The sequence below is a fragment of the Nothoprocta perdicaria genome, unplaced genomic scaffold (assembly GCF_003342845.1).
Source record: "Nothoprocta perdicaria isolate Ctin4 unplaced genomic scaffold, notPer1 scaffold_27, whole genome shotgun sequence".
Taxonomy (NCBI): domain Eukaryota; kingdom Metazoa; phylum Chordata; class Aves; order Tinamiformes; family Tinamidae; genus Nothoprocta; species Nothoprocta perdicaria.
In genome coordinates this window covers 3298918-3311436 of record NW_020455499.1, presented here as the reverse complement: position 1 = coordinate 3311436, position 12519 = coordinate 3298918, and the positions used below count along the sequence as shown (strand labels likewise).

General features: G+C 46.6%; 1 protein-coding gene across 1 annotated transcript; it reads left to right on the top strand.

Annotated features, from left to right (window-relative positions):
* Window positions 1-784: 784 nt before the first annotated feature.
* Window positions 785-10004, top strand: LOC112948592 (carnosine N-methyltransferase 2-like). The gene is made up of 8 exons (XM_026040859.1): window positions 785-789; window positions 1839-1897; window positions 2904-3042; window positions 4095-4147; window positions 6970-7077; window positions 7191-7321; window positions 8030-8123; window positions 8988-10004. Exons 1-8 carry the CDS (start codon window positions 785-787, stop codon window positions 9341-9343), a joined length of 945 nt encoding a protein of 314 aa, XP_025896644.1. The 3' UTR covers window positions 9344-10004.
* Window positions 10005-12519: the final 2515 nt, after the last annotated feature.

The following is a 12519-nucleotide window of genomic DNA, read 5'->3' as shown; positions in this document are numbered from 1 at the left end:
GGGGATGGTTTAAACTGGTCCGAAAGCCAAATGTGCTGGGACGTGAAGTCACTCGCCCGGTGAAGTAGCTGGCCCGGCCGGCCTCGCGRAGGGGAAATTATGCTTTTTTATTTAAAATTGGTGCTTTGCATTTCTTTTTTTACTGCCTCCCTTCTCCGTCCTGGCTTGGGTTTCTCCCCATCGRTCAGGTAACCTGGGCCGCCTTGACAGGCGCCCTTATCTGTCATGGATAAACCCTTTATCCGGCTCTGGAGGTCGCTGAAAGAAACACGCCGGGGGTTCCAAAGCTGACGTACCATAGAGGAACAGGTGGGCGCGCAAACTTAAGCTGAGGCTGAGCGGTGCCGAGCCCCAGGATGGCCACAAGGGAGCCCTGAGCCCGGCAGCGAGCGCGGTGCTGCCATCTCCAGCATGGAGCCGGCCCCGGCACGAGCAGGGGGCGGCCTTGGGCAGCGCTTCCCCACGTGCCGGTCASGACGGACCTCACACCTCGGCAGAGACCGTGGAGCCTCCTGCCTCAGGAGATCACCAGCCTCTGASGAGGACCAGGAGTCGATTTGCATCTGCCGTCCAACCTCTGTGGTCCTCAGGGAGAGCAGGTGGCCACAGGTTCCGTTCTGGGGTTGGAGGTCCTGGAGGAGCAAGACCAGCCCAACAGATGGTCTTCATCTGGTCTACAGACCCAGGAGTAGGTTTTTGGGTGGGTTTTTGGTTCCCAGTGATGAGGAAGCCTATCCACCTTCCTAGAGAGCAGYGTTGATTTTAGAGACCTGGCCAGGGAAAAATGCCGTGAGTCTTTGCTGGAAAAGTTAACTTGGCATCCTTCATGCTCATAGTGTACAGGCTGTCCAAGCTGTCTGGCACTTCTCCTGGGATGGCTGGAGACATCTGACTGGTCAGAACTGGAGCCTGTATCCCTCAGGCTCCCTGCTTTTCGTGGGAGGAAAGCGGTGCTACCCCACAGCATCCAAGTGCCAGGTTTCTTCTGAAAAGCATCTTGCTCGGTGTGTCCATCTCAGAGCACAGAGTAGTCCTCTGTTTTGAGAGCCAGGTAAGGAAGAGATTGAAGGGTCGAGTGGAAATTTGAGGGACTGGTCTRCAGCCAAATCAGAGCTTGTAGGGAGAGCCTGTGTTCAGGCTTAGTGCTGCTGAAATGTGGAATTTTGCCAAGAGATTTGAGGTTAGACTGGAAGAATTAGGCTCTCTGACCCCTTGAGAGTTGGAGAAGCTCTTCCAATGTTATTTGATCAAGGATTTTGGATGTCACTGGTTCATGCAGTCTTCAGGCAGCACCCCAACTTCTCCAAGTGCTTCTGGGACAACTTAGGCTTTCCCTGCCATCCCTAACCCAAGCAATGCATTACCTGTGGTCACTTCTGTGCTGCCTCTTATGATATGTTGTGTGCATCTCAGTCGTGATATATATATATCTTAAAACTTTATGATGACATTTTTTCATTTATATCTCTGGACTCTATTCTTGCTTATGTCAGAAATTTTTCCTTGGCAGAGAAAAACAGGGTTTCTGACCAGAAAAAAAAAACAAAAACAAAAACATTTCATTCATGGGCAAATGACATGTTCACCTCTTGCCCTTTCAGTCCTATGGATTGTATCATCTTCCATGATGCACCAACAGCTACCTGAGCAATGGCAAGTCCCATGTTACTGTTCGTGGACAAGCAGTTCTGACTAAGAAGTTTTGATTTTCTTCTGTGATAATAGAAGAACACAAATAATGTTGATTATCAAGTGAGGGATATCTTTGTTTTGTTCTGCATTCTCAATGCAGCTTCAAAAAGCCCTCAAATAATTGAAATGTGATTCTTCCCTTCCAGGAACAGGTTCCACAGCATGAACATTGAAGCAGAGATTCTGACAACTCCACATGATTCAGGTATTGGGGAGAAAAAAACAAACAAACAAAAAACCCCACCACCCACCAAATATGTCTTAGTTTTGTTAGAATTAAAGGTTGTTTTTCTTTAAAAAAATCTACCTTGACTGCAATCCAGGTGATTTCAGGTTTATTTTAGGGTATATTTTCAATGTGTTGAGGAGAGATTTTGAAATATTTACTATATCCACAGAAGTAAAGACTCCTTCAGCCTGCTGCGAGGATGCTGAGGGTTGAAATAGCTGGCTGGAGAACCTCCATTCACATTRCCAGCCACACAGTTACTTATGACATGTGGTTTAGGAAAGACCTTGGGTGACCGTTTTAAGATTACACAACCCCGTGTRAGACATCCTTTTCTTTTTTGAGGCCTAATACAAGATTTTCCTATTAGATGTAACGTTAAATGCAGATGACCAATAGGCAAGTCCTAATAAGATAAAAAAAAGGATGAAGATGTCGTGCCAGGTGCTGTCCTTCAAGCACAAGCCTGYTCCTTGCAGTGTCTGCCTGCTGTTGGATCTGCTGTCCTGCGAGAGAAGCATGCCAGGCCATTCCAGGATCTTTTGGCAACCGTTTCAACTCTGTCTGCCATGAAATGGCCTGTCTGCTCATTTGCAGAGGCCAAGAGATTCCACAGCTGAGCCAGGACTGCAACTGAAGGCAGGGAGATTGGCACAGTGCTTTTTCCCGATGGAGACTCCCCGTTCAGCTGAACTGCTTTAGCTCCACCTTGCCCTTTCTGCAACCCAAGTGCCCTCAGCTTGGCAGCTTCAGGAAATTCAGGGCAACTTTCTACAGTGAGACTTATAGAAAATATGGCATCAACAAGTGCGTTGATGTCAAAGTGCACCTGAGAGCAATTTCCCAACCATGAGGTGTGTAGAGGCTGTGGGGTGTTTACTGGGGCTCTGGGCACATTCATCCTCTTGGCAATGGTTTCCTATAAGGGACTGGATTCTGCACTTGCCTTGTAGCTGCTAATGCACAATTCTTATTTCTCAAGAGCTATACGCAGTGGCTCCCATGAGAAGTCTYACGTCTGAGGAGTACGTGGAGGCCTTCAAGGTGTTTCTGGAGCACTCTACAGAGCACCAGTGCATGGAGGCATTCAACGAGCAAGCAATGCCCCACATCATGGCTGGGTAAGGAGACGTGCCAACAAACGGGGAGGAACAGTGAGATGCTGAGTGGGAAGCTCAGCAAAGATGCAAAGAGATTTCTGACGGATGAACAAACTTTTAATGCGCTTCCATTTTGGGTCCCTTAAGGAGACTTAAGGGAACCTCCCTTAAGGGAGTGTTAGATTTAATGCAGCCAGAAGACATTTCAATTAATCCACCGTGCCGCCTCTCAGCTTTTATTAGGAAAAGAATCAAGACCTCATTTTCATGTCCATCTCCTTTCATTAGCTGATTTTCCAAGGGTTAAAGCTTTTTCAAAAGAAATCTCTCTCRTGTGCTCTCTTCCTGCTTTGGGGACTTCCTCACACATCAGTATTGCATCTCTAATTCTCTTCCAGTGACTAATTCTTCGTTTCCCCAGTCCCCTAAGGCCTCCTTATTTCTCTTCTAAGTTGATTTGCATTGCTTAAGTATCAAATGATAAACCACGTTGGGGAAGTAGAGATGTAATGCACTATGCCTGGATGCCTCCAGATAGCTTTAAAACCCCCTAGATTCAAAACCCTTTCCAGACTGAGCAATTTTTCGTGTTACTACATTTCCCACAGTGAGAAAAAAATATGTAGGCAAGAACCCCTGGTCTCCACTCTGTGTCGAGGCCAAGGCTCCTCGACCAGCTCCCAGCCTCCAGGCTTTATGGCCCTCTTCCCTCCTGTGGAATCACTGCTTTTGTGCAGCAAGAGTAAAGTGAGGTCCATGCACTACAGGAAGCACAAACGTGGCCCAACCTTGGCTTGTAGAAAGCCCCCTGACACAGCAAGGGCAGTGTTATGTTTGCCTATTGTATATATATATGTACATATATATGTGTCTACTGTACTTTGAAAAAGGACTCTGCTAGTGTTGGGCCTGGCCTCCCCACACGCAGTTATATGGGATGCTCAGATTTCTAGGCAATGTGCACAGCAAGTCTCAGTTAAGTATCTAGGTTAGAGAATTAAAGCAGAATTAAAGCATAGAATTGTATGAAACGGTGCAGTTAAGCAACATGCTGTGTCTACGTGTAATTTCAGGCTGGGCAATGGGAAATCCACCCTGAACGTCCTGGGAGTTGGCAGTGGCACAGGTAAGAGGATGGGGGAACCGTGTGGATCCAGCTGCTGCAGAAAGTGCTGCCGAGGTGTTAAAAGACAAAATCCCTGCTGGAGCAGAGATGTTCCAAGCGGGGTTCCCAAGCTGGGGCTAGGCGATCCTCTCTTCCCTGCTGCTCCCGTTTCTCCAGCATGGACTGGCCCTGTCCAAGCAAGGTCAACGTGATGGTCTTAGCTTAGGCTATGTCTCTTGATGACTCTCTCCTGAGTCTATATGTCCCAGAGCAGGCTCCTGCTCCAAGGGAGAAAAGGGCATCTGCAAAACTCCACAGAAAAATTTAGGAACATTACGGACATTTATTCCACCCAAACAGATCCCACCCAAATACCCGACCCAAGAGATGGGGTCTTGGCCCATCTCTCTCGTTCTCATTGCCATCCTAGAGGCCAAGATTGGCCTACCCTTTTGAGCTCCAAGCAAGCAGACCTGGGGAGGTGACTGCCCCTTGCATGGGCCAGGGTCACTTGCAAGATGTGCTGCTTTTTTACTGCTTTTTTATTCTTCTTTTTTTCCCAGTGATAAATGGGGCTTAAATGCAAATGATTTTTCCCCCCACAGAGAAACAGTCACTTGGAAGCAATGTTTTAAAAGCTGCTTTAAATGCTATATATATATTTTTTTAAGTGGTAAAACGACTGACTTTTCTTCTAGGACATTGGGAGGCAGGAAATAAAAAGCAGAGGAAAGAAACTGCAGTTAGATTTGTCTAACTAGATTTGTCTTTTGCTTTTAAAAATGTTCCACTGAATTGTGAGCATTAATACTTTCAAGTGAAAGTAATATGGTTTTCRTTTGTTTCCTTACTTTCCTGAGTAAAAGAAAAGTAGTATTAAATTGTTCTCCCCAGCTGGGGCTATGCTGGAGCATATGAGAAAGAGAGAAAGAAAAAAATCCTTTGGTTCTCAAGTATACACCATTTGCATTAGGTAATATAAACCAGAAGTAAGATAAAATGGAAATTAAGTCTGATTCAAGAAAACTTTTTGTGCAGTCCCCATTCTTTCTCCTCCAAAACAGTTCTGTTGCAGAAATGAAGGAGCTCTCCTGCTCCTGGGTGGCATGGCAGTGCCCAGGGCAGGAATAGCTGAACTCCTGCAGCTGGGTCCTGCAGTTAGTTGGGTGTTGAACAATAGGTTACGTGCGATCCCTGAAATTTTCATGCTTGGAATCTGATTTCACAGAACTCCCCCCAAAAATGGGTTTCAGCAGAATGAAGTATCAACGGGGAGTGCCTCCCATCCAGCTCACCCATCCCCTTGCACCCCACACTTTCCCGTAGTTGGCACGTGCTCCTCAGCCGTTGCTCCACACCAACACYGGCTGCCTGTTTGTAGAAGGGATCTGCTCTCATTTCCCACATTTTTTTTTTTTTTTTGTCCTAGTGGGTGACACCGTCAGGATACGGCCGGCCGCTTGCTGGCTTTTCCCAAGGGATTTGAAAGGGTTGCTGGCTGCCAGAGGCGTGAATGGGATTTCCCAGGCGCCCAGCTGCCAGCGCACGTGGCAGCCTGCTGGGATCCCGGCCAGCCCCAGGAAGGGTCATGGCAGGTCCTTTTTGCTGTGTCTCCTTAGGTTTATTTTTGTCCCACGCTGCTACCGTGCCAGCAGCCCCCGGGCACCTGGCCCTGGCATGACCCTTCCTGAGGCGTCACCAAAAGCACATGGGAAATCCCGTGTTTCAGAGYAGGAGCTTGCTCTGATGGAGTCCTGGGTGCAAAACTAAGGTATTTTCCACTGCGATGTCCCTCCCTGAACACCCCCATGTTGGTCTGTGCACTAGCCTTCAGCTGGGGTCGCTGTGACCACTTTCCTCACGCCTTTGGACAGCCCGGGAAGATTCCCCCTTCCTGCAGCAGCTGCCACACCTGAAGGCTCCTCTGTGTTTCTCTCCAGTTTCAAAGCCCCTGTCCTTCCTTTTACCTTGATAGAGTGCTGCCGTGGCCAATTCTTTTTTCCTTGCATTCTGTTTACTGCAATGATGGCTAATTCTCGTTGTGATATGTCTGCTGAAAGGATATGGAAGCTTCCGTATCTCATTTCAGGACTTCTCCAAGTGATACCTGACAGGGCAGGACTATATTTAGATCCCAGCAGGAGCTACTGACTGCAATTCATCAGAGGGCTGTTCAAGTGGGTCCGTAGTTCCTAGTGAACCAGAGGGACTTGGTGTATCAGGACCAATCTGATRGAGACAGTTTGCTGTCTGTCAAAGGCAAAGGCTGTAGGTTTGGTAGGACGGAAACGCAGACTAATGCTTGACTTCTCTGGAGCTCAGAGCACAGTTGGATGTCACAGTCACTATTCCTTGCTCCCAGACAGCTGATTAGTAGATGCTGACAGCAGAGACTGTGTGYACTGTGGCCCCAAGGAAGAAAGACCTGGTACCCTGCAACAATTCCCACACATCGAATATCCCATACCTGGTTATGGGCACCTTGAGCCTCCAACTGAGTGGACAGAATTTGTGCAGTTTAACTKGAATTCGTTAGAAGACTAACATTTTCTGATTAATACTAGGTTAATCTTTGATTATTTTGACCTGTTTGTCCTAGAACTCAAATGAGTGTTGACACTGTGAATTTTCCCTACTATTGCTTATCTCCTCCTCAGACTTATCAGGAAATATATTCTCCAAGCAAGACTATTAGGGTCTTAGATATCACCATACAAGTCCCAAGGTAAAAAGGGTATCACTTCTGCTCTGAGGATCTCCTAATACCAGGTGTGGTACCATGCGAGTTYTCCTAGCACCACTCCCATCCTCTTTTACGTAATGGATTTCTGTTTATTAAATAGGCGAGCAGGATTTGAAGATGATCAGGATCCTGCAGGCTGAACACCCAGGGGTCTTCGTTAACACAGAAATCATAGAGCCCAACCCACAGCACGTGGCAGCATACAAAGGTGAGGTACCCTGGAGTGCATGTGCCTGGTGTGTAGTGAGGACTGCCAATGTGGATGAAGAGCTTTTCCTGCTGGTTTGTCACAAATCCTGTTTTTCTTCTGCTTCTGAGCAGAGTTGGTTAATCAAGCTCCCGATCTCCAGAGGGTCTCTTTTGTTTGGCACCAGCTCACTTCCTCCCAGTATGAACAACAGGTGATGGAGAAGAGCACACAGAAGAAGTTTGACTTTATCCATATGATTCAGGTAATGCAGGAGGTGATTCATAGGATTTAGATGATGCTTTAGCAACACAAATATTTTACAAATATTAGCAACATRGCAGTATTAACTTCAAATGTTCCCTGTACTACATGCTCCAAGCTGGGGAGAACAGGGAGGCACACAGCTCTGCAGCGAGTGGTCATTGCTCTAGCAGTGGTGCAAGCACCAAACCCATCAGGGCTGAGGCTGGTAGGGGCAAATGTGGATGCTGTGCATGGCTGTTTGGCTCCTTGATCAGGAACAGAGATTGTCTGGTGACACCAGGCAATCCAAGGTGACACAGAGGCCAACAACTATCCTTTGCTGCTGCAAAAAGAAAAAAAATAAAATAACATTTTGGTTTAATTGGACTAGATTGGATATGTGTGTCTCTGATTGGATTGGTATCTCTACACAGAAATTGTCTTTTCCAGACAGCAGAAAGATACTTCACTCAGTTCAACACCATCTTCCTGCTTCTGGTTATCAGTTTGAATCAGAACACCTTTTCTTAGTCCTTTTTTTCTTTTTCCTTCTTCAAGCCCTCCAYAATGTTTCTCCGTACAGGTTAAACCATACATTAATCTCCTTGCTTGGGAATGAGGAAAGCATTTTAAAGCAGCACAGATAGGAAGATAAAGAATCTAAGCCTTTGCAGACCCGTTGCTCTGCAGAGTTAGAATAATGGCTGTAYGTAACTGTCACTTGCAGATGCTGTACCGTGTTGAAGACATTCCTAATACAATCAAGTTTTTCCACAGCTGCCTAGACCATCATGGTAAACTCCTGATCATAATTTTGTCAGGTAAGAAGGGCTTTTGACTTTTACTTTTTTTTTTTTTTTTTTTAAATACTTTGAAATATGAGAACCACCAATATTTATCTTGGGATTTAGGTAGCAGTTTTTTTCCTGTAGTAATTAAATAAAACAGATACTGTATTTTGTAGGGAACATGCAATCTTATGCTTAATCTCTTGGACATCAGTATCTGATGGGACTGCTTATGCATAACCTACATGTTCTTGCTTCCCTGGATGTGATGTGGATGGATGTGTTGCCACTTAGCTCACAGTGGCCTCCTGTTGTGAAATTAATGGCTAGAGAGAATTGAGATTATTAATGAGCGAGACTTAATCCTGCCCTCTTTGAAGACAGCAGAGATGTTGTCACTGGCTTCAATGACAGCAGGATGCAGCCACTGTTGGGCTCCCATGGTGAGCAGCAGGACTCCAGGACAACTGAGCTGTTGTCACTCCAGTTGCTGTTACGCTGCAGTGTCTGTCAGGCAATGTTCACATGGTGCCAGGCTGCTTTTCTCGGCATGTGTCCTGCAGGATGCCACAAAAGTGAGGCAAGACATGGTCACAATGACCTGTCCAAAGATGAGTGCCATGAGAACCCCTGTTGGTGCATCTCCCCTTGCAACAGCCACCTCTAAACAGCTAGGAGAAGTGTGGGAGGAGAGTTGAGAGAGACCCCAGTTTTACTTCTGCCCAGTCAGGGATGTTTAAAAGTAGATCCAAGAAAGGGAAAAGCTGTTCTCCTACTTCTGTCAAGATCTGTGCCAGTGGCGCAGGAACATTTCAAACCAATGTAGCACTTGCATTAGCTGGACCTTTCCTGCCTTAGTTTTGAAAAATTAACCTTTCCTTCTGCTGTGTCTAACAGAGAGTAGTGGATGGGCCACCTTATGGAAGAAGTACAGACACTGCTTGCCTTTAACTGACAGTGGCCACTACGTTACCTCCAGTGACATCGAGGATATTTTGAAGAGATTCGGGGTTGAATACCAAGTTTATGAGTTCCCGTCTGACTGGGACATCACGGAGTGCTTTATCGAGGGGGATCCGGTTGGAGGCCACATGATAGATTTCCTAACAGGGACGAAAAACTTCCTGGGCACTGCACCCATGGACCTGAAGAAGTGTCTCCAAGAGGCTCTCTGCCAGCCTGAATGCAGCAGCAGGAAGGATGGGAGGATTATCCTCAACAACAACCTCAGTATGATCGTAGTTGAATCCTAGGGGTTGGGCTAGCTGCAGAAGACAAACTGGGGTGGGTGTAGAGGCAGCGCTCTGTCCTAGTAGGGGTTAGTGTAGAAAGGAGGCAACTGACAACATTTGAGAGGAGGTAGGTGGGAAAGAGGTTCAGCTTGCAGCCTCCTACTCGCAGCCAGGATGGATGCAGCCGGACTCAATACTGTGGTTGAGCTCTTTGTCTCCCCAGTCAACGGGACCAAGATTTCACCCCAGATATTTAGTYCAGCCTTAGGAGATCTGCAAGGTATGGGTTGGCCTTCTGTGTTTCCTGTTGGGAGCCCATGACACGACCGTGTGTCATGGACAGACCCTCCGTACCCTCTGGGGAAGTCCTGGTCCATCACTCTGCCATCCAGGGAGCAGAGTAGCTTCTCAGAAGGAAGGAGTCCACAGGGAGATATTTTTTAATGGTATATGCATTATTGATGGTTTTCACACTGGGATTTCCAGTTCTCTCCCTACACATGGCATTCTCCATTGCCACAGCCGTGTTTTTATGGCTACTTGCTGCACAGACCTGCAGTTGTTTTGCAGCTGGTCCCAAGGAAAAGGGGGGATAAAAAGGCCTGAGAGGGGCCTGCAGACCCTGCTTCTGTCTGCAGCATTGCTGGACTCCAGGGTTATGCTTACCCTGTGCTCTTTCAGGCAGGTATTATTTTTGTTATTTTCCTACTACTCTTTTCTCTCCATGTAAAATAAAAGTAATTTTAAACCAAGATGTTCCCCTCTTGTTCTTATGGCCTTTAAAGAAAGTGAAAGAACAAAGAAGATTTTTAGTTAAAAACAAAGAAATGCAAAATACCCTTTTATGGAAATGGTAGGAATTTATTTTAAGCGAGGAAGACAAGGTCGAGGCCTAAGAAGAACTAGAATTAACTGAGAACTTAATACAAATTTCTACAATTCTCTAATGAGAACAGATATCCTAAAGAAATTGCTCTATGCTACAAAGGTTTTCACCTGCTTGTCTAGGAAGGTCATTGTGGTCAACACTTAGACCWAAGCTTCCAGGCTGAATACTTTAATAACTGCACATCGGGCTTGCTAATTTATGGGCAAGCAGAGCAGCCTTAACCTTTACAACACCCCGCATTCCCAGGCAGTGCCTGTCGCAGGGCACAAGGCGGGTGGTTTTTCTCTCTCCCGAGCTGCTCGGGCCGCGCGGCGCTTGGTCGAGGCTCCGCTTCACGAACAAGGGCAAAACGCTGGCAAGGCCGGGCCAGGTGCCCCGCTCTGCGTTAACCAGCTCGGCAGCAGCACCGCGGCTCTTCGCCACGGAGAGAGGGATGCTGCAGTTTGCGCTGTACCTCTGGGGCCATCCCGCTGTCTGCCTGTCCATGCATCCTGCCCTGCCTGAGGGGACCAGGGCCTCACGCACCCTGAAAGCTGAAATTTGCCCCAGCATCATGAACTCAGCACAATTTATTTCAAAACATCCCATGCCACCGGTCTTTGAGGTCCTGCCAAAATCGCCTGGCCCATGTCCACGTGTCTGTGTGAGGTCATTGCCAAGGGTGCAACACTGCCAGCCGAGAAGGTRGTGGCCTCCTTCAGAGCACCCCATGGCCTTGCACAATCTTTTCTTCATTTTGATCTATATTGTTTTTTATTCTCTACACTTGCTCCCAGCTCAGGGAAGGGAATATAAGCCTGGCTGGAGGAAGGTCTCTTGTTGCTGCTGTCATTGAGTGCTCTTCCATGAATAATTGCTGTACTTTATTTCTCTATATTAGTGATATCTTGCTCTTGCTCTCTCTTCATTTCTCTCTCTCCTGTAGATTTAAAGGATAATCAAAACATATCAGATATCAGGCTTAGTTTTCTAGCTTCAAAGACCATCAGAAAAACATCTACCTAATAACRCCTGCAGACATGGGAAGGTCCAAATCCGAGAATCTTCACCAACTAAAACAGCAGGTAGATTTTTCACCCCCTCCCTCTCTCCAGACGTTGGAGTTTCCTGGCTGGAGAGCTGTGTTTCCAGGAAGCAGCTATTTGGCAGAACCGTTTGCACCATGGCAAATCAATGCACTGTGCTCAAAGAAGAGGGAGCACTTCAAAGCGCACAAGCTGGTGAGTGACACTAGACAACCCAGTTAGTGACAACTGAGGAAGATGAAAGAGTGAATCCCTTTAAAAAAGGAAAGAAACAAAAAAATAAACACCCCCCCCGCCCTGATATTTAATGGTTTAACTGTAATTTTCGGTCTGATTCTCGGAAAGAAGGCCATTTAAGAGAAATTGTGTGTGCCCACCTGGAGCGAACAGTACTCAAAGTGCCCCAGTGCTTATTACATCTATTTATATATGTGGTCTTGCATTAGCATGTCACTTATCAGCTCTTCGATGTGCTTTTCCAAACACATGGTCATTCCCATCAGGCCAGGCAGGGTTTGGGCAGCCACAAGAAAGCTGCCGTGGCCAGTGGATTCACTCTGCATCCCAAGATGCTTGGGAGGTCGCATGGAAAAGCAGCAAGCTGGAAGAAGGCATCCATAGCACATCCCTCCTATTCTTTTCTATGTTAAAGGAGGGAAGGATAGTTTGCTTTTTAGTGGATCTGTATTCAATCTATGGGGCTAAATGTTTTGCTGCTGCAATGGATATTAAGTCTTCCCCGCCTGGAGAGGAAGGTGGAGTAGGAACTGGAAAATGTCATGGCCTATTTCTGAATAATCCCATGAAATAACAAGCTCAGTAAAATCCTGGAGTGTGTACTGAAAAGATTAAAACTAATCTCAATCAGGGATCAAAACATAAAAACACRGACCCTGGGCATTTTATTTTCTTAGATCTTTGCCTGCAGAAATCTGTCAAGGCTTGTACGGAGAATGTAGAAAAACTTTGGATAAGGGTATCAAATAGATTCACAGATCTATGGGGAAGTCTGCATTWGTCATGAGTCATATAGGATCCATATTAAGTAGTATTCTTTAAGATACTAAGGTTTGCCCCGCAGTCTTGGGATTTGTAGTGCTAGTTCTTGAGTAAGACAGCACTGCAAAACCGTCTCYGTCACTCCAGGGAATAAGTGTAAGGCAGAAGATAGACGTGGCAGAGCGGTTCCCACAGGCTTATTCTTAGGAAAGTGCAGAGGTTTTCCCAGGATAACTAAAGGCATGCTTATGCCCCAAGCCCAGCCTTCCAGTTTCTTGGAAATG